General features: G+C 35.5%; 1 protein-coding gene across 7 annotated transcripts in view; it reads right to left on the reverse strand.

The window, feature by feature from the left end:
• Positions 1 to 27,105, reverse strand: part of LOC5572167 (filamin-A) — a 391,843-nt gene that overhangs the window by 211,348 nt on the left and 153,390 nt on the right. For all 7 annotated transcript variants that reach the window (XM_021857517.1, XM_021857516.1, XM_021857518.1 and 4 more), the window contains one exon: positions 13,098 to 13,230. In XM_021857517.1, the coding sequence (XP_021713209.1) occupies positions 13,098 to 13,230 (133 nt within the window). The remainder of the gene's footprint in view (positions 1 to 13,097; positions 13,231 to 27,105) is intronic.

Genomic DNA, 27,105 nt, shown 5'->3' on the forward strand with positions numbered 1-27,105 from the left:
ACTGATGGAGGAAAGCAAACTGATTGGACGATAGCTAGAAGCTTCTGCAGGATTTTTGTCTGGTTTTAAAATTGGAACAACCTTAGCATTTTTCCATTTGTCAGGAAAATATGCTAATTGAAAACATTTGTTAAATATATCAACTAAAAATGATAAGCTACTTTCTGGAAGTTTCTTGATGAGGATGTAGAAAATTCCATCATCGCCAGGAGCTTTCATATTTTTGAATTTTTTAATAATAGTTCTCACTTCTTCCAAATCAGTCTCCCAGGAATTTTCGAAAACGTTCTCTTGATTGAGAATATTTTCGAACTCCTGAGTAACTTCATTTTCAATTGGACTAGTAAGTCCTAAATTAAAATTGTGCGCACTTTCAAACTGCATAGCAAGTTTTTGAGCTTTTTCGCAATTAGTTAGTAATAATTTGTTTTCCTCTTTCAATGCCGGTATAGGCTTCTGAGGTTTTTTCAAGATTTTAGATAATTTCCAAAAGGGCTTAGAGCCGGGGTCCAATTGAGAAATTTTATTTTCAAAATTTTTGTTTCTTAAATCTGCAAAACGTTTCTTGATTTCTTTCTGCAAATCCTGCCATATAATTTTCATAGCAGGATCACGAGTGCGTTGAAATTGCCTTCTCCTCACGTTTTTAAGACGGATCAAGAGTTTAAGAGATCATCGTCTATAATCACGGATTCAAATTTTACTTCACATTTTGGAATTGCAATGTTTCTGGCTTCAACAATGGAATTTGTTAAAGTTTCAAGAGCATTGTCAATATCAATTTTAGTTTCTAAAGAAATGTTAACATCAAGATTAGAGTCAACATACGTTTCATATATATTCCAGTCGGCTCGTAAATAATTGAAAGTGGAGCTGATAGGATTGAGAATCGCTTCATGCGATATTTGAAATGTAACAGGGACATGATCAGAATCAAAATCAGCATGAGTAACTAATTGGCTACAAAGATGACTAGAGTCGGTTAAGACCAAGTCAATCGTAGATGGATTTCTAGAAGAGGAAAAACATGTAGGGCTATCAGGGTATTGAATTGAGAAATATCCTGAAGAGCACTCATCAAATAAAATTCTGCCGTTGGAATTACTTTGAGAATTATTCCATGACCGATGTTTGGCATTAAAGTCACCAATGACAAAAAATTTTGACTTATTGCGAGTTAATTTTCGCAAGTCAGTTTGAAGCCAATTAACTTGCTGTCCAGAGCATTGAAAAGGCAAATAGGCAGCTATGAAAGTATATTTACCAAACTGTGTTTCAACAGAAACACCTAAAGTTTCAAAAACTTTAGTTTCAAATGACGAAAACAGTTGATGTTTTATACGCCTATGAATGATGATTGCAACTCCCCCACATGCCCCATCAAGTCGATCATTACGATAAACAAAAAAGTTAAGATCTTTTTTAAATTTGGATCCAGGTTTTAAATAAGTTTCGGTAATAACTGCTATATGCACGTTATTAGCTGTAAGAAAATTAAACAGCTCGTCCTCTTTACCATTCAGAGAACGAGCATTCCAATTTAAAATATTTAAATTATTATTTGGATCCATTAGAAAAACGTAATCCAATAACAATTTTATTTGTAAATTTTACACCTACTTGGACTGCTTCAGTCATAGTGGTGGCTTTGAACATTGCATCAATCATTAGATTCAATTGTTCAGTTAGAAAATTAAAATCAGAGGCAGACATATCATCTGATGATTTCCCATTGGAATTTTCGGTAGACGAAGAAGCGGGGTAGGAGTTACCTGTGGCGGTAGGGTTTTTTCCATTTGATTTGAAACAAGTAGAATGGGTACTCATGGAACGAACAGGGGAAGAGTTCAAATTACCTGCTACGATATCGGCAAAGGATTTACCGTGGGTAGATACATTCGAAATTGAAAGATTCGAACGGCTACCCGACGGATTAAAATTAGTTTGTGAATGAGCATGATTATGATCTTCCTGGTGGGTATGATTCCTAATCAATCGATCGTTAACTGAAAAATGAGCATTGTTCGATACTCTACCAGGCAAATTCCGGAAACGACCGTTATCGTAACGGATATTATCCTTCATCTGCTTGGCACGAGCCTCAACGACTCTTTTGCGTGAAATGCATTCCCAAAAGTTAGCTTTGTGAGGGCCTTTGCAATTGGCGCATTGAAATTTTCTGGTATCTTCTTTCACAGGACAGTCGTCCTTAGCGTGAGAAGAACCTCCGCAAATCATGCATTTAGCATCCATGCGACAATTTTTTGTACCATGACCCCACTTTTGGCACCGACGGCACTGAGTGGGGTTCTGGTAATTTCCTCCAGGTTTCTGGAAATGTTCCCACGTCACACGGACATCGAACATAAGTTTAGCTTTTTCTAAAGCTTTAATATTATTTAGTTCTTTTTTGTTAAAGTGAACTAAATAATATTCTTGAGAAAGCCCTTTCCGAACAATGCCAGATTGGGTTCTCTTTTTCATAATGATTACTTGGACTGGGGAAAATCCAAGTAAATCATTTATTCCATTTTTGATCTCTTCAGGTGATTTATAGTCACTTGAGAGACCTTTCAAGACAACTTTGAACAAACGTTCAGTTTTGTCGTCATAAGTAAAAAATTTGTGCTTCTTCTCTTCAAGATATCTGAGAAGAAGTTCGCGATCTTTAAGAGTTTCCGGCAAAACGCGACAGTCTCCTTTCTTTGCGATTTGGAAGGAAACCTTGATTCCCCTAATGGAGTTCAAGATCTCCTGCCTAAATCCCCCAAATTCGGAACAACTGACCACGATAGGCGGCACTCTTTGCTTCCTCACTTGAATCACAGAGCCTGGGCTAGAGGCTGCTTCGATTTGGTGTTCGGAAAATTTGTCTAGAGCATCGAACTGATTGCTCATTTCAATACAATTATTCATTTCACCCTTGGAAGAAACTTCGCATTCCGGGGAAGCGTCCTTTCTTCCATTCTTGCCACGTGTAGTGACAGTTTTAAAACCCACTTTTTTGGAAGGAAGTAGTGAATTCAGAGATTCACCCTTCCTTTTGTTAGTTGTTGATACCATGTTTAGTTAATAAACGAGAAAGACGTGACCTTCGAGAGGTTTTTTCCCTAGACGGTGTCCAAGAAGGATTACCACCGCTAGCTTTCGCCAACGGGTCCAACGAAAAATCGAAGGCACGGGTCCAAACAAGGATCGTAAAGGGATCAATAGTAGAAAAAATAGTACTGAAAAGTACTGTTTAAGTAGCACTGAAAAGTACCGTTTTTAATTTTAGCACTGAAAAGTACTGTTTGTGTAGCACTGAAAAGTACTGTTTTATTGCTTTAGGTAGTTTTTAAGAAAACTTCCAAGAGCAGAGAGAATTCGTGTACGCACAGCACGAAGGTACGATGCGCACTGGAAGATTTCTCCTAATGCTTCCAAAACTCAACTAATAATATTCCCACATAAACCAAAAGCTCTTTATTTGAAACCTTCAAGTAGACATGTTGTCACGATGAGAGGGGTTCCAATAAATTGGTCAGATGAAGTTAAGTATCTAGGGCTCATGCTAGATAAAAATTTAACTTTCAAAAATCACATTGAGGGCGTTCAAGCCAAATGTAACAAATATGTAAAATGTCTCTATCCCCTTATTAATAGAAAATCAAAACTTTGTCTTAAGAACAAGCTTTTGATATTCAAACAAATTTTCAGGCCAGCCATGTTGTATGCTGTACCAATATGGACTAGCTGTTGTAATACCAGGAAGAAAGCTCTGCAGAGAATTCAAAATAAAATTTTGAAAATGATTCGGAGGCTTCCTCCCTGGTATAGTACCAATGAGTTACATAGAATATCCAATGTTGAAACATTGGAACAAATGTCAAATACAATCATTAATAATTTCAGGCAAAAATCGTTACAATCTTCTATTGCCACGATTAATGCGTTATATGTTTAAGTTAAGTTAGATTAAGTATATTCAAAGCGTTTTTTTTTTCTTATAAGCAAGTGAAATCAACTCACCTGTAAAAAAACTGAACTGCTACGGCAAATGAAATGTAATATGTTGTTAACAAAATGTAAATAAAATCCTAAATTTGTTTTACCAAATTAGGATGATAGTGTTGTATAATAACACAGAACACCTAGATATAAGAAATAATGAATGTAATGTTTGGAATGATACTAATAAAGAAGAAAAAAAAAAAGAGTTGCTCAACGAAAAAAAACGGTACGTAATAATTCTTAAGGCACTGCATTTTTCCGTGCAGGAAAACAGGCCGTTTCATGATAGATTGACGTGATGATAAACAACCTATGACAATAAGAACTTGAAAAAAAAAAGCCTTACGAAGAATAATTTGCGAAAACGTTGAATTGTGTTAACAAATTAATTTTGCTGTTCAAATGAACAATTGGTTTTTTGGGCTTTTCAATTGTAATGTAACAACGTTGCAGCATTGTATGCAAACTAAACACAAAATCAGTGATAATTAAATGAGAATATTGTTGCTACATCTCACTATTTTCAACGGACTCGTGATCATACACATAATTTTGAACTTTTCTTCTCAAGATGCTTGCTGTGTAGATACTTCGTCTGACCGATAGATAGAAGCGTGAATCGACCCGAAAAAAATCACTTTACTAGATGAACTAATTGAAACATCATAAAACCTATGGTTTACAATAGTGTCTATAATTTATCAATTGTTGAATATTTCAACAAGGTTGAAACATTTATTGTTCTTTCTGTAAATTCACATTTCTTTTGTATATATATAAATACTATTATGTTTATATTATTGCACTGCGGAACACTTTTTTGTCTCAAGCTTCAAAAAAATATATAATTTACTGAATACATTGTCGTTTTTGAAAATATCATAGCACGTCTAGTTTGTGAGATATTGTTTGTAGTAAATGCAGTATTTGACAATTTCGGTCAACTTGCATGCAAGTTTACCAGCTTGAACGGCAATTTATTTGCTTGATTTGCCCCAAATTCATTCTTTCATGTGTTAAACAGTACTTATCAACAAAGTTGATAATATTTTTGATACTTAAAAGTTTTTTTTATGATTTAGAAAAGTATTGTAATTTGACACATGCACAGAAAGAAAAATCCATGCGTAAAACCATGCACATGAAGGGAATGCCAGATATGTCGCAAATTTACACGTCACATCGTGTAAAATTACAATACATTATGTAAGTCGCCGCTACACATTATGTAATCTAGCAAGGGCTCTAACCGATTACGCGACAATTAGCATAAATTTACACGATGTGTCATGTAAATTTGCGACGTAGGGTAAATGATGGCTTCGGCACCCTGAGGGTATTTTCGGCAGCACTAACTTATCGTCCTTGTTTAAATTTATCTATGGAACAAGAGTTAACTGCAATGTACTCAACATATTCCTTGAACTATAATCTTCCATGTAAATCACATCTTTCACAAAAATATTATATAACATGGGTTTTATCATTAAATCAAATAAATGCTTGCGAAATTATCGTCATTCGTGAGCTGCCGAATAAAACAACACAAGAACAGCTTACAAAAACTCACCACTTTAAAAGGTCCAATTCTCAGCTCCAATGCCATTTTTTTCACACAAGCTACGCACCGATCACTGATGCACTATTGAACTTTTGATTTGTATATAAAGCACTCGAAAATACTTAATTTTTATGCTTTAAATCACAAATTGAAATTAATGCACTTTGATTTCCTCGGCAATCAATTTTGATTACTGGACTAGGTTGCCAGAAAACAATATTGAATTGCGGTGTATTTATTATTCACGATTTGAATTCACCGAAAAAATAGAACACAACTAATTAATTTATTGGATTTAGCCAACAGAGCATGCATTGGTAACAATTGAGCCTTTTAATACTTTCTTATTAGTAGATTGTAGGGCATAATCTTCAATATACTGAGTAACATATAAAATATACGTCTTTTAATAGTTGAACTATTTTGGCAACACTCCTGTTGTTCTACAGGCAATCAGAGGATGATGTTTTTGTGTCAAGTCATTGATGAATTGATTTGCAAAGGGCCTATTCTGATTTTCTCATACACTGAGAATAATAGGAACGCAAATCAATTTTACTGGCAAAGTTTGGATTTTGATCCGAATGGATCGAACAATATTCATAAACCAGAAAAAAATCGTGGAACATTGAAAACAAATGTGCAAGTGCCGTCGTTGGGGGTGAGATTTGGCCAAAAATGCGTAAGTCCTCATTTATTTTTGAACAAATTTCGCAATTTGACTTGATGTGTTCTGCTAAAAAAAATGTATTCTCATTGCAAAATATATTTCACGGTAGCCTCAGGCAGGCATCAAAATTTTCAGACAGACGATGATACTACCACCGATCTGATAGACAACTGATACAACCAGTTCAGCCAAATGATACTATCACTTCTTGTCCATCCTGATAGTATCACTGAGAGAATGGTTCCTATCAGAGAAAGAGGACAGAGTGATAGTATTCCTATCCCAAAAAATTCTTATGATGCTACTATCAGTACAACATCTCTCAAGTAACAATGATAGAGGTTCTATCTTTATCAATGGATTACTTCTTGCCCACAGTTGATCAGCAGGAGTTTTCTCATTTTATTTTGTATGGGGAAAGGCATCTAACTTCAAATATCTTGTGAATGAAAGCTTTAATCGAAACAATATTTGGTAGGCGTGGTAGTCACGCACAACCGGTACACGCAAACAAATTTTGTTGTATAATCTACCGAATCTATGGTAGAATTGAGAACTGCACCGACGATTTTCAACCGACTACAAAAATCTGTCAAGTTTACTATAATCTGGTAAAAATTACTGAGCAGTGCAGTAAATGTGACTATGTCTATAGTAGCATCCACTACAAAACATTGTATTTCTATCCATGACACCCACCGTACAACACAGTGTGGTCAAAAGTATAATACCGAACTTGTTAAATCTAGATTGTTTCTAGTCATATATACTACAACTCTGGTTAAAGTAACAGAATATATTTTCTTGTGCAGTGATGTTGACTATGTTTCGGTAGAGTTAACAGATTAATGTAGTCGGTTGAAAATCGTTGGTGCAGTTCTTAATTTTACCATGGATTCAGTAATTTCTGCAATAAAATTCATTTCAGTGTACCTAATATTATTCCGAAAATAGTTCCCAATTTTGAGAAATAATTCGCCATACAAATATTTTTCGCGTTACCTGTTAGCGATTTTTCGTGCATAGACACTAGCGCATGTGCATTACGGTGTGGTGAGTAGCGAATCAGGGCATGCATGTAACCCATTGAAAAAAATAGAATAAAAATTGTTGGACGATGGGTATAGGAAATTAACTAAATTCCATATTTAGCAATCCAATGTGGCGGCTTCAGGAGTGTAAGAATTGTTGGAAACCCATGCAATATGGGTATTTTCGGAACGGGCACGATGAGGATATGACGAAAATCGATATCCGACGCCATTTTTAAATCCAAGATGGCGGCCTCCGGATTAGTAAAATCATTGAAAACCCATGCAATATGGGCATTTTCGGAACGGGCGCGACGAGTGGATGACGAAAATCGATACTCGACGCCATTTTGAAATCCAAGATGGCGGCATCTGGTCAAGGAAAATTGTTGAAAACCCATGCAATATGGGCACGACGAGGAGATGATGAACATCGATATCCGACGTCATTTTGAAATCCAAGATGGCGGCATCTGGTCAAGGAAAATCATTGAAAACCAATGCAATATGGGTATTTTGGGACGTGCGCGACGGGAGGATGATGAAAATGAGTCCATAAACAGTAGTTCCTGATAAGCATTGGAACACGACTGTTGCTGCCAACACTGCCTCGCCGTATTGTCTTTGTATTAGATTGACTGTTCCAACGGAGCTAAACGATCTCTCACTTGGACAGTTGAAACTCATAGAATCTAGAGCGTGAATGTGCTATAAGAAGCTTAGTTAAAGTATTGAATTTTCCCTAATTATCTAAAATCTTTGCGAATGGTTAAATATGTAACACGATCATTACATCTAAACTTTATCAACTATTGTATCACAGTAAGTTATCACAGTTTCGTTAAATCTAGTTTTCTTCAATCTAACCTAAAATTACATCACAGATATGTATACTGTACGATCATCGAGGCAATGGGCTATTTCCTAAGATAATTGAACCTCAACACCGAAATTTGTAAGTTGAATTTCCCTATAGTGAGCTGAATTAACTAATAAAATGAATTATTCCAGCTTACAGCTGATTCGCACCCACATCAAGGAGTTTGCGAGCTGCTAAATAGAATTCGGTCGAAAGCCCCCCTCTTTGTTCCCGCAACAACGACGGAACAAAATGAAACAATGTCTGACCGTTAGCCTAAAAGAATATCTTTCAGATATAAGTTGTTTAGTTTGCCACTTTTTACCGCTTTTCATGATATTTTGAGTCAAAGTGACTATTTTTTTTGACTAAAATTGATAATAACTCGGAAATAAGATGGAAATGGAAATAAGAGAAACAATGATTTTTTGATTGTTGACAACTTTCTAGAATAAACATTTTTGCTAAAATCGTTATGTAAAAAGTTATTTGAAAAAATCTGGTTTTAGGAGTATTTTATACAAAATGCTCTGTAACTCTTGAACAAACGTTTGTACAAAATTGGTGTCTAAGAAGAAATTTTTTCAATTATCATTATCTACAACTTTGCTGAAGACTGCTACGAGATTTGAGCAAATGTAGAAAAAAATATTTTCACACTGCACTGCTAGGTGGGATTATTGATGCTAGATCACAATTATTTTTATATAAAAAAAACCTTAAGCAATATCCTCCAACTCTTCAGAATACACCATCCTTCTTAAATCACGTTTAGATATCGAAAACTAAAAAACGCATGTTTTTCGGACTCTGAACCAGTGTGCTCCGCAACGGTTTTTGCATAAAAAAGTAAATTTTGTGTTTGAGCCGCAACGTTTGAGCCTACTCCCTATCCTCCTAGAGCGTTACGTAATTTGTGGACGGCGCCTTAGTCTGCACAAATTTAGATGCGTTGTGTATTCAATATGACTCTCAGCTATTCTATTTATAACTGCAATGCTGTTCTCAGTGTAGTCTGTATTTTCCTGCATTGGCCCTTTAAAAAAGTAGAACATAATGAGTGACGTTCAATTTCAGGCATTGTCAACAAATACGAAAAGTTACCAATACATAACCTAGTTTTTGTACATTTTTGGATTGCCGAAGAGAACAATTTTATTGCCGACAATAGTAATTGCATTGCCGATAAAAGAACAAGTGCCTCGTGACTTTGGTGAGGAAAAATAGACGATTTAGAGAACAACTTAGTGTTTTGTGCATAATAATTAATAAATTAAGTGTGCTCAAGTGTAGTTCAGATGTCTCCTGTTAAGTGTTGTGCTTTGTTGTTGTGTATAATTGCCTTCCTAAAAGTTCAACTGCTTAGGCTGCCGACAATACGTAAGTTCCCCTATCTGGCATTCCTTTATGTGCATGATTTTACGCTGAAATTTACATGAATTTTTCTTTCTGTGTGAGGTAAACGAAGAAATTTTTGTGGAAACTGCAAGCATGACGAAAAAGTCGATTTAATTTAAATTCAAGCGTACAAGTTCAACCAAATTATATCTGAAAAAAAAAACTTCAAGTTTAATTTTATTTTAATCTTGTTATAAGCGATGTAGGAATACTTATCTTTAATGGTATTATGAATTCCAAGAATAAATTTCAGATAGATAGTTGAAAACACTATAGTAACTATTGTAATAAATAAGTTCTACGAAGTAATTATTTTAAGAGTAACAGACTGAAGCTTTATAGTTGCCCATTTTGATCAAAATGCGTTAAAAATGTAATGATAACTGTGTAAACTATTGTGGATATTCGCAATAACTATACATCTGCGCTAAAATTTCACGTTTATAAATTGAATTTCGAGTTACACAGCTAAAAATGTGTTGTAAATTTCAGTTTATTTTCATACACATATTTGGAGCATCAAAATAAACTGAAATGTCAAGGAAATATCGCTTATTTATCAATCGAATACATTTTTAATTTACTCAATCATGTAACATTCATGCATATTTACTTGAAAATTAGACATGACGCTGTAACAATGAATGAATTTGGTTTACTTTCACTATCTTCTTCTGTTTACAGTAGGGTAAAACGCGCCCTCTAAGGAAGGAAGCGTTTTTAGCTATGAAGAACATTATTATAAGCCAATTTTTATTCACTATCTCATAGACAAACATGTTTTCTATCAAATAGTACAAATAGCCATCCATTTTCTTTTTTCTGGAGTTAATACATCAATTTTTATAAAATGCTTGCTTATCTGCATTTTTATTTTTTGCGGGGTAAAACGCGCCACCTGATCTCGGCGTTAGTCGTTCGCGCGCACGCATGCGCAATCATGCGTGCTATATACGTTGCATACATAAGGGCGTTTGATCAGATGTTATTGTTCGATTATAGTATACATGCTGATTCGAAAAATGTGCATTTGTAAGGTTCAAATGGGCACGTAACTATAACTTGGCATTACGTGTGCTGGAATTTGAATTCAAACGGCTGTTTTGGTGTTATGAAATAGGTGTGGCCGTTTTGCCCCACGAGTTGATTAAAGTTTAAGTCTTCCAATACGCTTTTTAAGGACAAATTCGACACTTTTTTCGCATGGAATACGAACTTTGGGAGTGCACAAGTCGATTCTCGGGGATAGTTTCAAAAGTTTTGTTATTTATCGGCCTGAAAAATGGCCTAGAAAATAACACAAAATTACAACGAAAACAGCGAAAATCGTTTTTTCGAGTTTTTCACGATTTTGGCAGGAAAACACTTAAAAATATGTATAGAGAAGCATTTTAATACATTTTGCATTATCTCGGGTGAAAAACAGCGTCCCAAAGCACGTTATTCGTTCAAAACAAGGGTGGCGCGTTTCACCCCAACGGCGCATTTTACACCCAGTTCCCCTACATTGACATTCACATATTTTTATCTGTGTACTTCATAAAACGAGACGAACCATCCAAGGGCTGAAAGTCTCGTTAATGAAGACAATAGATATAATATTTAAATTTTATAATAGGCCATGTTCATTAACGATCCGTGATTCTTTATCATCATCAATAGGTTTTCCAGAGTATGGGTCATATTTCCATCTACTGATTGTTCTTGATATGGAATCAAGATTAACTAATAAAAATGGCGTACTTATTTTTTGTTCAGTAAATTTTTGCTTTATCCTCGAAAATTACTGCTTCTCTTTTTACAAAAAGTCTCCATCATGAAGCTATGTCCCAAACATCTGTTTGTTTATCAAGATTTTATGGTTGTTTCAATTCATTTAAAAATATAAGAGTTTTATGTTTATCATGTTGAAAAATATGGTATCGTTACAATAAATTCTATTGTATTTCAATAATAATTTCAATCAGGGAAGTCATAATGCAATGTACGTTTGTCAGTGACTACAATCATCCATCGTCACGAGGCGAGAACCTCCTCACTTACCTGCCAAAACGACGCGACGACACGGCAATCTGTCGCTTCGCATGAGTTGAGATCCTAATTTCTCGCGATTCTTTAGTATATGGTACAGAGCTAGTCTATGAGTACTAGATGCCACTGTTTCTTGGCATCGATTCACCCAAGTAGGCGAACATGATGTTTCGGATAACCGTTTCTCGTGTGAGTTGTAAATCATACCAGACTTAACACAATGTTAGACATGGAAAATTATTCATATTTGTGAATATCGTGGATGAGATAGAAGGGGGGGATAGGTTAGCAAACAAATGCAAACAACACGGCTAAAAAAACGTTAAATTCGGGTTATTTATGAAACTCTGAGAAGAGATATTCCGCCAATTGTGTTTCTCTGAATGTGGTTTGATGAATAGCTACGATTGCGGCTGTTGATTGGCAGGCTCGGGGGTTTTGAGGAGGGCACATAGTATAAGCGGGGACTTCAGCTGGTAAAACATATACTTTTCCTTTGAGTTTGGGTGAATTGCGGAGCCAAATTTGAAAGCGAAGGAATTTTGATTGCAGATAGGATCACTCATTACCAGACTTCTCTCTCTCTCTCTATCGCTACGACATTCAAATTCAAACATGGTTGGAAGCGCAAACTTGCATGCAAGCTACTCGAATTAGCGTGATTTCGATCAGATAAGATGTACACTATTCGTCATAAGTATGGGCTTTCTTAAAAAAAGTATTGAATATTGAATCATCCCCTCAAAGTTTAGCATCATCTATAAACAGGTAAACATCTCATGATTTTGATTATTTTTAAAATTGTTCAGAAACTTGGTTTAAAATTTTGCCGCTTGATGGCAATTAGCTAGATCTATCTAATGATATTGATAACATAGAAAGTTAAAATCTTCGACAAAGGTTAAGTTTAGCCTAGGTAAGCATGTTTAATTGAGCATTTTTCCACTAGTGTTATCTTGTGATCCACATGAGATAGAAAGTTCGAGTTTTCGGCAAAATTGATCAGATGGTCAACTACATCCAGAAGGCAATTAGGAAGGGAATTCGAGCTTCTCCATACTTATGACGGGTAGTGTACACTCAAGCAGTGGGTTTTTCTAGTTGCGGCAGCTGTTAGATCATTACTCCTACAATTTTTGCGCGACAAACAAAAACAACGCAAAACAGCCAAACAAATTGCAGAATCATGTCATGAAACTGAAATGAAAATAAAGGAAAGGTATATGTTTTGGTTCGGTTTTCCGCTCAATCTCTTTATTGACCTAATTTTCTTTTACGCACGCTTTTTCCTCAATCTTGAAAGCCGCCGTCGCCTTTACCACCACCACTGAAAAAATGTAGCATGTGCTTTTGGGACTAACTCTTCTACTGAACTGTTTCATAAATAACACGAATATAACAAGCTTAGCCTAAATGTTTGATGCTTCTTAATCTTCTAGCTTAAAAAATGAGGTGTAACCAACGACTTTCCACAAACCCTCCACCACCATTTGACTAGACTAGGGAGGGATCGAACAATGACTAGAGGACAGAGCGACAGAACAGTTAGTCTACCTTGATGGTGAACGTGCCGTTGGGGATGTGCTGGCCGCCGAATTTGATGTCCAGGTCGTAGTCGCCCGGGTCCTTGAGGGTGTAGAAGATGTCAAAGAAGCCGTCCTTTTCGATCACCTCCAGGTCGACGTCCCTGTGAGAATAGAATGATTATGATAGAAAATATAAATTAAAAATTTGACTTGCATTAGATATTTTGTGGGGCACCTCAGTGCAGCTTCGTGCTGTGCATACAAAAATTCTTTCTGTTCTTGAAAAGTTTTAAAAACTACCTAAAGCAATGAAACAGTTCTTTAGTGATTTAGGCAGAAGATCTTGAGCTCCATTAGGGAATCAAGGTTTCCTTCCAAATCGCTAAAGTTAGGAGACTGTCGCGTTTTGTCGAAAACTCTCAAAGATCGCGAACTTTTTTTCAAACATCTTGAAGAGAAGAAGCACATTTTTTTACTTATGACGACAAAACTGAACGTTTGTTCAAATTCGTGACTATAAGTCAATTGAAGAGATCAATAATGGAATAAATGATTTCGAGGTCGTCCATAAATGACGTAGCTTTTTAGGGGGGAGGGGGTATTTACTAATTTGTGACGAAGTGTGACGAGGGGGAGGGAGGGGTCCTAGCTAGTGGACGTAGCATTTTGAATAAAGTCCGTAAAAAGAAAGGCGCTGAAAAAAATGCATACAATAATTTATTAACAAATTTCTTTTTTTCACTTATTAACTTGGGTTATCAAATTATGATTAATAAATTTATAAATAAACAAAATAAAAGTTTAATAAATTGATTAAATCAATGCTCTAACTACTTGGAGTATAGTCACCCCACGCAGTTGAATCACCCACAATTTATGAATCAGCTGATTTCAAAAGGCAAAATTACTATCAAACTTATCACAAAACATCACAGAATCATTTTTACTGATAAGTAACGCATAGTGTTCAGCAATTTCAAGGCTTTTTATCTCAGTAAAATAGCTTTTGATCACGGTATGGACCAACAATATTACTTAATTCTTCTTGTAGCTATTTGGGCTGTATTTTTGGCCAACTTTGTAAGCCGTGTGCCCATTGACGCCTAACTAGAAACGAAGTTTTAAAGTTTGTTTCAAAGATTTTTTGTGACAGATTGAACCCCAGACAACATTTACAGATTCAATAAACATAGCTATGAGAGATAAATATGTATTGATTCGGATTTGGTTGAGATTTTTGAGTTAAATACTTGATCATTAAATTGTGGGAAGTATACACACCAGTCACAATTTATGAATCAGCATTCAAACTACGAGTACTTATTATTTTTCAAAATGATTCTTAGTTTCAAATAATTTCCTATGTAAAATTTTGTTACGGGAAAGCAAAAGTGGTTTGGGACCGCTCACAAACTCTTTTTTTTTTGTGGAAAAGGAATCTGAACATTATTAAGGGGGATTATAGTTTTATATGGCCATAAAAATTGTGGACGTTATTTATGTAATGACTTAAAGATTATTATGCTGAATAATTTAGGGATACATAAAAAATCCTAAATTAGTGAGGAACAAAAAGAAACAGTATAGATGTAAAAAATGTTAGGAATTTTACAGTTACACCCGATAGGTTCTTCCTAATTTTGCTAACAGGATATTGCTTCTGCAGAAGGACCAAAAACATCAAGTGGGTAAGAAACGAACTGATTTGTTTCCTCCCTGATTGATATTAATACCAATTGTTTGTCAATTTTATGATCACTTTGGTTAAACGTAAGTTTTCTTAGATTCACTCCCAGGCTAAACTGTTGCCTCTTCTATCAGACACATGGAGAAGTCCAGGGTATTCACACTTTTAAAGAAAAATCAGAGGTATTAAATGATACCACATTCATGTAGCCGATTTTTTCACGCGTGTAATATGCCACTATATAATCGCCATACAATATTGGAATCCTCACACTAAAAAAAATCTACACTTTAACGTCGTGTGTTTGTTAATAAATCTTCGAGCTCGTGTGTTTAACCTAAAGATTTGCGCAATGAGGAAAACCACATGACTTGTTGGGTAGCTATATGGATTTCGTCATTGACTTCACGGTATAATAACATGTGTTTCAACTTTAAGTTGTCATGTGAAGCAAACATAACTGTTTTAATATTAAATCATAAAAACCTACTGATTTGCTTATTGAATTTGAAATTAAGTGACTTTAGATAGCCATGTGTGACAAAATATGAAACTGAAAGAAGAAATATGGTAGAAGAACTCTTGCCCTCCAGAATATGGATTCAAGGCTCCTCTGCTTGTCGCAAGCTCACTTGAATGTTTTTTTTTCATATTCCTCATAGAATTTTCTTATATCGGACAACTTTTCTAGTGAATGAAAAAGCGAATTCACAAATCTTTATCTAACACTTCCTGTTTCAAAATTTACTTCTCATCATTGGAAGCATGATGATGACTGTCGTTCGACACGAGGTCCAACCGCAGTTCAGTTCGCTATGGGTTGATCACAAACAATTTAGAAGTTTTGAACATGCAAATCGATAGCAAAGCTCAACGATTTCATCATAACAAACTCATTGCACAAATCGGTTAATTGATCAACTTGAACATGATGACAAGCTAACCATAAGCGAACACAGCAAAGTTCGCATTGGGTGATGATCTATGCGTCCATATGTTGACGCATACGAATCTGAAGGGAAAGCTTCGGGAATTTATGTGGAAAAATTATGGAATCCCTGTTATCAGTCCATGAAGCAAAACAAAGGAATCCAATGTGTAACACAAACAATTTTGCAAGAAAATCACAACAAATCGATATGGACTTTCATGAATCGATTTATAATTTTAAGCACACAGATCGAACGTGTGGATTTTTATCAGTGCAGTAAAGGCAGTCGAAGAGTCGAGCATTTACGAGTTCTGCTATTTAGATCTAATGATTGTCTGATTACCTGCCAACATCCTCCAAAAAACATGCTCCAGAAGGATATAAATCCACAAATTCGAAGTTTACTAGGCCCGCTCAGTTGCAAAATTAAACATCAAGCAATGTCCTGCAGATTCTTGAAATGCTTGGTCCCGGTTTACTCCCGGATATAATTAACGTTGTCCGAGGCAGTGTTCTAATAAATATATGAACTATATAGCATTTAATCGCAAAATAATTGAAAGTAAACAACTGATTCATAAATCGTGTTCACATTGATTCATATTTGTGGACAACTTTTTTGCCGATTTATAAATTGTGGTTTTAGACAATGTTCAAATAAGTGAAAATTTTAAATCTTTTCATTAACTCCAATGATAACATTGTGCATGAACTGCAAGTATATACCCCACTTTACCATTCGGCATTGATTTCATAAAAAAATATTGTATATTTTGCTCTCTATAATTTTTCAAATTTAAGCAGAGCCATAAATGATTCATAACTGTGGAGCCAGTGTATATTTTTTTGCCATTTCTTAACATGACCTAAAGTCTGTCGTTTTAGTATTATCCATTTTTCTGTTGGGGCTTTATTTCTTCAAGAAAATAAAACTATTCTTGGCAAATATTACAAAGATATTTATTCCGTGAATTATGCCTTCAATGTTGCAGAAGATCTCCACCAAATCAACTCATCATTTGTTTTGATATATCAATACTATTGCTATTCCAGCCTGAATATTGATGAGGATAATAGATTCGAATGTTATCAAAATTGCCCTATCATTAAATTTTCTTAATAACTTGTTAATTTGAAGAATTTTTTTTATTTAACTGTTTAATTATAGGTTGTGTAAGATTATTTCAGTATGGAAACGATAATGAAATTCAACTCAAATATAAATAGAGATTATTGGTTTTTGTATAATAATCGTTAAAAATTTCTAAACATTCCAAATATTTCAAGTGTAATCTTTTATGTATCTGGCCACTGTTTGCAAAAATGATTTGAAATTGGATAATATTAACAATGATTCTTTTCAAATTAATATATGTTCTTGATCATCTTTATTGAAATCTATTTACTAACACCGAATAATTAAAAAAACAATCCTCTAATATAACTAAATTTTTGTTCAATATATTATAAAATATATTGGACCCTAACTCAACAGTAACGAGCTTCATCAATCTTATCAAAAATTGTTTTCACATTTTTTATAGTAAACTTGTTTTTTATAGTAAGAACAGCAAAAGTAATATAATTTAGCCTATATGAAACAGGAAACCAAAACCAAGGAAAATGTTTATTTAAAACTTTTCCAAATTACTTTTGAGCGCTACTGTTTATGAAACTGTTAGATTAGATTATCCTTCCATTTCAGTCAGTAATTAATATCAAACTTTGTACACCCGATTCTGTTTTTGCACGGATTTTTTTACGCGGCCGTGCAAAAAAAGTTTCCATACAATTTTTCCCATAAAAACCTTATTTTTGCATGAAACGCCGAGAAATGGTGTTACTTTTTTTACACGGTTTTTGAAATTTTGAACTGAAAACTTATTTTGCACGTTACGCATCCCCCGTGCAAAAACAGAATCGGGTGTATTGAACTTTTCAGTTCCAATTTTTTGTTTTAACCCAGTCACTAAGGAAAACAAATAAAAAAAATAATAGGGGGGGGGGGGGGTGCTTGATGTGCTACGTATTTTCCAGGGGGGAATACGAGCATTTGTGACGAAATGCTACGAGGGGGGAGGTGGGTGTGAAAAATCAGTGAAAAAAATGCTACGTCATTTATGGACGGCCCCTTACTTGGATTTTCCGCATCCAAGTAATCATAATGAGAAAGAGATCCTAATCTGGCATCCTTCGGAAAGGGCTTTCCCAAGAATAAACCGGGTGATTACTATTTCCTGTCAGTAAAATAAGTAATCATAGAAAAAAGATGGTTGTATGAATTTTAATTACCAGTGCATATTCAGTTTTGTACATCTTTAACTTTTGTCTTCACTGTACATAGATAACATATTTATTTTTTTACCTTAATTTCCAGCCACATTCGTTGTTTCAGAAGCATTACACTTAACACGCACGTTATTCAAAAGCATATATTTTAATCAAAAAAGACATATTTTTTTCGCTAAAATTTTCCATAATCAGTCTTATGCTGTTTCCTAGTAAGTCTAAAAGATTGTGCTAACATGCTGCTTCAATCAGGTAAATTTTTCAGCGAAGTTTAGTCAAAAATACATATCTGTGGAAAACGTGCGTGCCAGGTGTGATGCCTTTAAAACAACACATATGACTTAAAACTATGGTAAATGAAAAAAAGATTTAATCTTTACTTTGTCAAAACAAACTTTATAGATGTACAAAACAGGATGTACACTGGAAATTAAAACTCATACATACATCTTTTATCTACGATCATTTACTTTACTGACAGGAATTAGTAATCACCCTGTAAATTAGTGCACTTTAACAAAAACGATCTAAATAATAATGAAGTTTAAGAAAAAGTAAAACTTATGTTCGATGTCCGTGTCCAGAAACCTGGAGAAAATTTACAGTACCCCACTCAGTGCCGTCGGTGCCATGAGTGGGGTCATGGTACCAAACATTGTCGCATGGATGCTAAAAGCATAATTCGCGGACATTCTACCATCATTCACAAGCGTATAAAACATCAACTTTTTTCGTCATTTGAAACCAAAATGTTTGAAATGTGTTTGTTTTTCTTGAAACACATCTTAGCAAATATATTTTCATAGCTGCTTAAGTATTTGCTCTTTCAATGCACTTGGCATATTTTTTTTCGCTTAAAATTCCCTCAGAAATTCTTTTGTAAATTCTATAATACATTTTTCTTGATATAATTAATTAATTTAATTACGAAACTTTTTGGTTAAGGATGATCAAAATCTGAAATGGCCGTTTTTTTTAAATCGACTTTAAAGTTTTGAATTTTTTTTTTTCAGTGTAGAAAATGTGTTTTTATTTTTTCAATATTTTTCTCTAAAACGTCAGGAAATTTCACGACAGTCCCCCATACAACCCTTTTTTGTAGGTCTTACCGTTTTCGAGTTATACGGGTTTATAAAAAAAGTAAAAAAAAACTTTGACCCTTTCCAAATGTTAGTCTAGATCGATTTTGAAAAAACAAAGTATGTAAAGCATCTTAGTTTCACATAGTCTTCACACCCAGAAAGTTTCATTGAATTCTGAAGGGGTGCTGCCAATCCCTTTGTCGAGTTGGCGTGAAATCCGTCTATAACAGTTCACAGCAGAAAATGTTGGAAAAAGGTAAATATTTTGTTTGGAATGATTAGGCCAACAGCAATGAGTAAGGGTTTAAAATATTTTGTAATGTATTAAGCAGACATTTTGTTACATTCGAGTTGTTTTTCTTTAATTATTCATGGTTAAGAAACAGATTTCAGGGAATATGATCAACGAAATTCTTCAATTTGGAATAGATCTTCGTCATTATTCTCTAAATTCAAATCGATTCAGGAAACAGTGACCAGATGGATGTAAAATGACAATTGTAATATTTTATATGTTTCGAAATCAGCGATTTTGATACAACCATATTTAAATATTAATCTTTCAACTAAAGTCGTCGTTCCCCATACTGAAATATTCTTACACTACTCACATAATGAAACAATTAAATATTTCGTTGAATTACCGTGTGATTGAAAAACCTGAATGATAGGATAATTTCGATAACACTCAAATTTGATAACCTCATTATTATCCAGGCTGTTCTTTCAAGAGCATTGATATGTCAGATCAAACTGATAAGTTGACTGAATGGAGATTTCCTGCAATATTGAACGCACTTAACAAATATTCTGATTTACTATAATAACGTTAATATTTGCTTAAATGAGCATATTGTATTCCTTTGAAGAATTAAAGCTCTAACAGAAAATAAGAATAAAGCTAAAAAGATTGATTCTATGTCTTGTTAACACATGGAAAAAACAACATTTTCCGAGTCGAGAAGGTATTGATTTTTATTTAAATCGTTAATCTTTTAATTTGTTTATTTACACATTAGTTACAGTTACATTAGTTACAGTTCAGACACGGAATTAATATAATATTCACATAAGCTTCATAAAATTTGTTTGATTGTATTCATCAGAAAAAATTAAAATTTCTCAGAAGAAATGTATACTTGCCATATTATTGTATTAAGGCTGAATCATCATTTTATAACCCAAGTTTAATAAGTCAGACAAAAAAAGTTTGAATAACAATTATTTATCATTTTTTTCAGCGCTTCTCTTTTTTAACAAAATTATTCAAAATGCTACGTTCACTAGGTGGGATCTCTCCCTCCCCCTCGTCACACATCGTCACAAATTCGTGAAGACCCCCCTCCCTCCTAAAATGCTACGTCATTTATGGACGACCCCTTTGCGTATTATGAACCCCTTACAGAAAAATTGCATTGTTGTGTATTGTTTGAGTCGGTCTGTCTGCTTTCCGTTCGACGAAACTGTTCAATTTATCGTTTAAATTGTGTCGAAAAATCCTTAAAAGTGTTGTAAAGCAAAGACTGTCACTGTGAATCAGTATATATACCAGAACTTCATATCCATCGCTGATCATCGAGAAATTTTGGACTCAAGTTGCGGATCAAACTAATCATGGATTGCAAAAAATGTCTTCATCACGTCAAGACGGCAGATCAACCATTCATTTTTTGCCATGGGCTGTGTAGTGGAGTTTACCATGCTGCGTGTGTTGAGCTGAACAAAGAGAGCCTAGCAGCTGTATCGCCACCGAACAAGAACAGCATTTGGTTGTGTGATGATTGCTTGTCGAAGTTTGTTCAGTGGAGAGAGGGGCAAAAAGATTCAACCGATCGAGATGGCTCAGCGTTACATCGTGACGTAGAAGTCCTAAAATCTAAAGTTGAAGCAATTATGGCAATTCTTGCTCCAAGTTCGATATGCTACCAATCGGATACTGTTATAAGCCATTCGACTCCACAGTTAACTTCACAACTAGAACGTGAACGAGTGAATCAGCACAGTGAAACGCCGCTTGTACCTGATGTTTCCCGAGAATCACCCGGTGTAGCAAACACTGCTGATGAGAGCTTTGCCTTATTATTGATCAATATCGACGGCAGCGTGTCTGAGAAAGATGTTCAACAAATGGTTTTTCGATGTTTGGGTGCTCGTGATAAAGATTGTAAAGAAGTTCGAAAACTAGTTCCAAGATGGATTGACTGCAACAATTTAGATTATGTTTCGTTTAAAGTTGTTCTCGATAAAAAATGGAAGTTGACCGCAATGACGCAAAATGTATGGCCAAAACACGTTAAATTTAGGGAATTCGTGAGAAGGCAATGCACCTGGGAAACTGGCATTATGTAACGTAGTTGTACTTTATGAGAAACTCTTTTTTTTAGTGTTGATTTTATTGATTTGATATGTATTGTTATTTGTTGAAGAAACTTTTGTATTTCACATTATGATGTTGTTAGTTATGTATCGTTCGTACCTGTGTCGTTTTAGTTTAAGGTGAAGATGAATCGAAGCCAAAGTTCGAATTTTCAGGAGCACAAATCTGGTGAACCGAACACCCGTTTGAGCTGAAAACTTAATCGATTGGTCACCACCAGCGAGTGACCAATCGATTAAGTTTTCAGCTCAAACGGATGTTTGGTTCTCCAGACCCGTGCTCTTGAAAATTTGAAATTTGGCTTCGATTTATCTTCACCTTAACAACATTCATTTAGACAAATCAGTCCGTTGAATTATACAAATAAACTAAAACCAAACTAAACTAAAACATAAAATTAACACTCAAAGCAACCTTATTATTATGAAAATCCACCAGGGGAACTTCGATTACATCGTTAATCAGCAGTTTCAGGCAAAATACTTGATTTGAGACGCATAAATACAGATATTTGAACAGTTTTGTAAATGAAACCACACATGGACCCACATTATGGACCCTTAATACGCATTTCCAGGTGAGTCCATAATAGGCTCGTCGGCAGCCAGCCGGATTACATGGGAATCAAATGGAGGGTCCATAATAGGGCACTTGCAGCCTTTGTTTAGTGTGCCCAACGGCCCCCTTTGATTTTGCTGGGAAACGTTTCGTAACGTGTTTTTCGTTTCAAACCGTTACCCAGCAAAATCAAAGGGGGCCGTTGGGCACACTTTTGTTTGCTGCAAGCGCCCTACAGGAAACGTCAAATTTGTAAACATTCCTATTATGGATCTCGGGAGGGTCCATAATAGGCATTCGGACAATAGTTTTTCAAATGCATATTTCTCTGGAAAAATCGAATGATTTTGAATGTTTCATAGGCGTACTAGGAAGTAAAGACATTAAATTTGCTGTTAGACTCCACAAAACGCATATGCGTCTGTTTCGAGGGACCATCATAGTAACCATGAAATTTCGTTTTAGTATGGTTCCATGAGTCGATATCGAGTTCTAACCTTAGTAAAGACCTTGCGTCTTTTTCGACCCATTTCAAAATTCAAATCAATGTAACTTTTAATTGAAATTACCAAGCAATTTGAAATTTTCCGACAATTTTTGTTTGGCGGGAAATTGTATTTTTGCGGAAACAAAAGTTGTGAATGACCCCTAGTGGAGCTTCCATAACAAAAGTTACAAATTGTGATTTAGGGTTGTTTTGGACCCGAAAATTCAAACAGCTCGCAAAAATCAGTGTATTGACCGAATTTAGTTCTGTTGGGCTTAAATGAAAGGCACACATGTCTAGTTTCAGAAGCCCTCCCGGAGATCCGGATTTGGTCACTGTGGCCACCGGGAACCTGCTACATCTGAAAAAAGTAGTTCCTTTAGAGACCCTTACTTTGACAACCTGCAGTTTCGTAACTAAACAAGTAATCTGAACCGTCTCCATATTGTGGAACAGTATTCATTCCTGGTCTATTTCTGTGTTCAGGGCACAAGGATTCAAATAGGCGAAAACGTGCACCCGGATCCGGGCTTCTGATATGGGTCACATGCTTATTAGTCGTTTTTACATTTTGAACCTTGTTAAAAGTGACAAGTCTCGGTTTTCCCAGTTGGCCTCGAATGATCTTGAGACAAGGAAAAAATGTAGTCGAAGGCGCACCCCTTTATTAGTCAAATTCGAATCCCTTGACAATGTCAAGAAATGACACCGATATTGTCCATATATTAGAATCCTAGTCCTCACTTCTTCGAACTAAATAACAAAATAAATAATACAGTCGACTCTCCACATCTCGATGTTCTACATCTCGATATCTCTCCCTGTGTCGATGATTGCTTCGGTCCCTTCATTCTGCATACGATTTTGCTTTCCATATGTCGATAGAGTAAAGTGGGGCAAAAGTTCGAGTGGGGTAAGAGTTTCTTTTTAAGATTTCTAGCTCAATTCAAAACAAATCTTATAAATGTCATGGTGGCTCGAATGTTATTCAAGTAAGAGACTTCCAATCCAAATATCAGAAAAATCGATTGAGATTTGGAAAAGTTATGGCTATTTGTTGTTTTTCGACGTGCATATTGTAATTTTTGGTCAAACTTTCGTTGTATGGAACCAATTGAAGATAAAATCTTTTTCAATATTTTATGTAAGGGCGTTCCTAGGCCTATCATGAGGTTGCTTTGAGGTGTATTAGTTTTTGCATAAATGTTTGAAAACAATTTTTGGCCCATAGTGGGGCAAAAGTTCGAATCAGCGGGGCATAAGTTCGACCCATGTATAAAATCACGGAAAATGCAAATTGCCTAAAATCCACATATTATCTTCAAATTTAGTTAAATTTGTCTGATCGTGTAAACTGTCACCAAAATTTTGCATTTTCACTTAGTTTTGCGAAAAACTGCTATTTTTAGGTATATTACAATTAACACGGTTTTGAGCAATTTTTTGATGAAAATTTAGTGTGTATTTTTCGTCGAACTTAAGTTTACGGCTGGTGTAAAGTATGCTTGTCATAAAAGGATCGATATTTTGTGTTTTAGCCAGCGAACTTTTGCCCCACACTAGAGTCGAACTCTTGCCCGGTGGGGCAAAAGTTCGAATAAGACAATCAATTTTGAAACTGTTATAACTAAAAATGGGTAAATATTTTGACACAAGTTTGTTCATCAAAATTATAGCCAATATGTTGAAGGTTCACTGTATGGTATTTGTTTTGTTTGAACTGCTATTGTTTTCCCTGAAACTTTGATTATACCACTAAGGTCGAACTTTTGCCCCACCTTACTCTATCCTCCTTATCTCGATGTAATCCTGTTGATTCTTTGTTCCCAATTTTCTCTCTATATGTCGATATGAATTGTGCTTAAACTTGTTTTTTTTTTCAGGTTTGTTTGTAACGTAAGTTTCAATTAATCATTGCAGGTTTCTTTACGGATTGTTGCATTTTTCAACAAATACTGAAATGCTAGTGGTTGAATTATTTAAATACTATCGATGTCATTTTATCTTCCTGTAACCGTTTTAATTTTCCCGCTGTACCTGTAAGTTCGCGATTTCCGTTGGAATTGCCAAAACGGCTACTTCCTGTAGCGTAGTCAGTGACTAGTCACAATACTCGGCGGGAGCGGCGCTACCGGCTACTCCACCACAAAAGCTCACGGAGTTGTCGCTAACTTCCGCCAGTAGTCTTCTTCTACTCGAATGGAAACTATTCGCACTTGGAATTTCACTTTATTCACTTCAAACTTAATTTGGATACAATTGGGGAATACTTTATGCTTTGGAAGCTCAGAAACTTAGCTAGCTACTACAACTGATAAAATCAAATTCTATGCTACTCCTTTCTAGCACTACTACTATCGTCTAGCACTCAATTGCAGTACTAGAGCAGGTGGGTTCGACGCGAATCTATAAAACTGGTTGGGAACTATTTGAGTAAAAACAATGGGTTACATGCATGCCCTGATTCGCTACTCGCCACATAGTAATGCACTTGCGCTAGTGTCTATGCACGAAAAATCGCTAAAAGCTAACGCGAAAAATATTCGTATGGCGAAATGCATTTAACGAATTATATCTCAAAATTGGGAACTATTTTCGAAAAAATATTTGGTACTGGTTGTACGTAATGATAATGACTATCACGCCTACCAAATATTTTTTTCTATTAATGCTTTCATTTACGAGAAATGTGAAGTTAGATGCCTTTCCTCATACAAAATGATACGAGACAATTTCTGCTGATCAACTTTGGACAAGGGCAAAGCAGGTAATCCATTAGACCAGATCTTTTGAACGGTTCATTGGATCAGCGACTCACAAAAAAAGAGCGAACGGAAATAAGAGCGGTTCACTCCCTGTTGCGCGTTTCGCATTTGTACATTTCGTATTTCTCTCTCTATCTCTCTCATTCTTCGTACATTCTTCCCCAGAAACTCACGATACACTCGGCGGATTTCCCGCGCCCGAAGCAAAAGGAAGAAGCAAAAATGTGCTTGCCATTCAAGTGGGCACTTTTTCTCTCTATCTTGCATTTGCACACAGTGGACGAGGCAAGTCTATGCTAACTGCTGAGAGAGAGCGCAGAGAGCATGGTGCTGCAGAAATCGTTGCTTGCATGTGTGGCGTGGCGCTCAAAGCAAGGCACGTGTCAAGCGCAATAATAAAGTCAAGAAACGAACGAAGGAAAATCGAAGAAGAGGATCGGTTTGTTCTTTTTTCGGGTCTCTATTTGTCTGATCCGAGCTGATCAAATGAATTAACTCTCGCCAAAAAAAGAGCCACGGATAAGTCGTTCTTTTGAGTGGTCCGGATCTTTTGAACGGCTCCGATTCTATTTGCCCACCTCTACAAACAATTCCAAATGACACAACAATGTAAAAAAGTTGCATAACCATGAGAGTAGCAACTACCGAAAGCTAAACATTACATATATTTTGCAATTGGACATTATTTGGACAAATTATGGATTAAATGGACAAATTGATGTGAAGTTTTGCGAAAAAGTTACACGTCTTCTCAGTGAGAATCGAACTCACGACTCCCTGATCTCTAGTTAGGGCGCGTTACCACTACGCCATGAGAGGACTCATGGACGCAGAAGTTAACCTGAATTCGATTTCAGCTCAATAATCACGTGGTCCTCTTTCGCAACTATGTGGGTAAAATGAACAGCTGTTGGTGGTAAAATAAACATCATGCAAAAAACGTGAACAAATCAAATATTTTTGAAAATTTGTATTGCATTCCCGAAAATATATCTATTAATGATTGAAACTTATTCATAAAGAAATCTAATGGTATCGAATTTGACATCATACCATAAAGATATTCATCTCACTGAAAAACCTCAGCACTCCCGAGCTAAAAGTTACGTCAGCTCTAATGTTCAACCTTGGTTTTCTAAAATCATAGTTTTCGTTGATATATTGACTTTAAGGTGAAACATCTCGGAATCCAAAGATGGCCGTCACAATGGCCAACTTGTGCCCCTACTCACGTTTTCAAAGGCACAAATCTGGAGAAATAGTTAGCAAACGTTTCTGATCTTCTTATTTTAAGCTTTCTACTAGTGCACAAAGCCAAAATAAAAAGTTCACTGTTGTTCGATGCTTTCTTCGCGTGATTTGTGACTTTGAAGTTTTAGTATAATCTTAGAAATTGATTCCAAACTGTTTCACCTTAATTGACCTCCGTATCAACCCGAACACTCCGATTAATGCTCTAAATCGTCAGTGAGTGATAAAAACTCAACCAAATTTGTTTTTCCACGATAAAAGGCACGGTGCAAGGATGTTTTCTCTCGCCTCAATATACACTCAATTCGAAATTATTGCCGAATCGATTGTTGCGCTTGGAGAGGGCAACCGAGTTCACCCTCTCAGGCGAAAGGCGACATGGCAAAGAGAACGTTGAAATGAACATTGCGCGAGAGTCAGCCTCGTTCAATTGGCATGTATGTTCATTGCAGTCTACTTGTGTTAATTGGTGAACCATTCTTCATTGCCGGCAGGCTGTTCATTATCGTTTCGTGATCCGATCCTGCGCGTCAATTTGCACCGCTCGATCGGATCACTATTCGATTGTTTGAAGATACTATCGGTACATGCATCAATGCGTCGGTCGCT

Source organism: Aedes aegypti, chromosome 1 (genome assembly GCF_002204515.2).
Source record: "Aedes aegypti strain LVP_AGWG chromosome 1, AaegL5.0 Primary Assembly, whole genome shotgun sequence".
Lineage (NCBI taxonomy): Eukaryota > Metazoa > Arthropoda > Insecta > Diptera > Culicidae > Aedes > Aedes aegypti.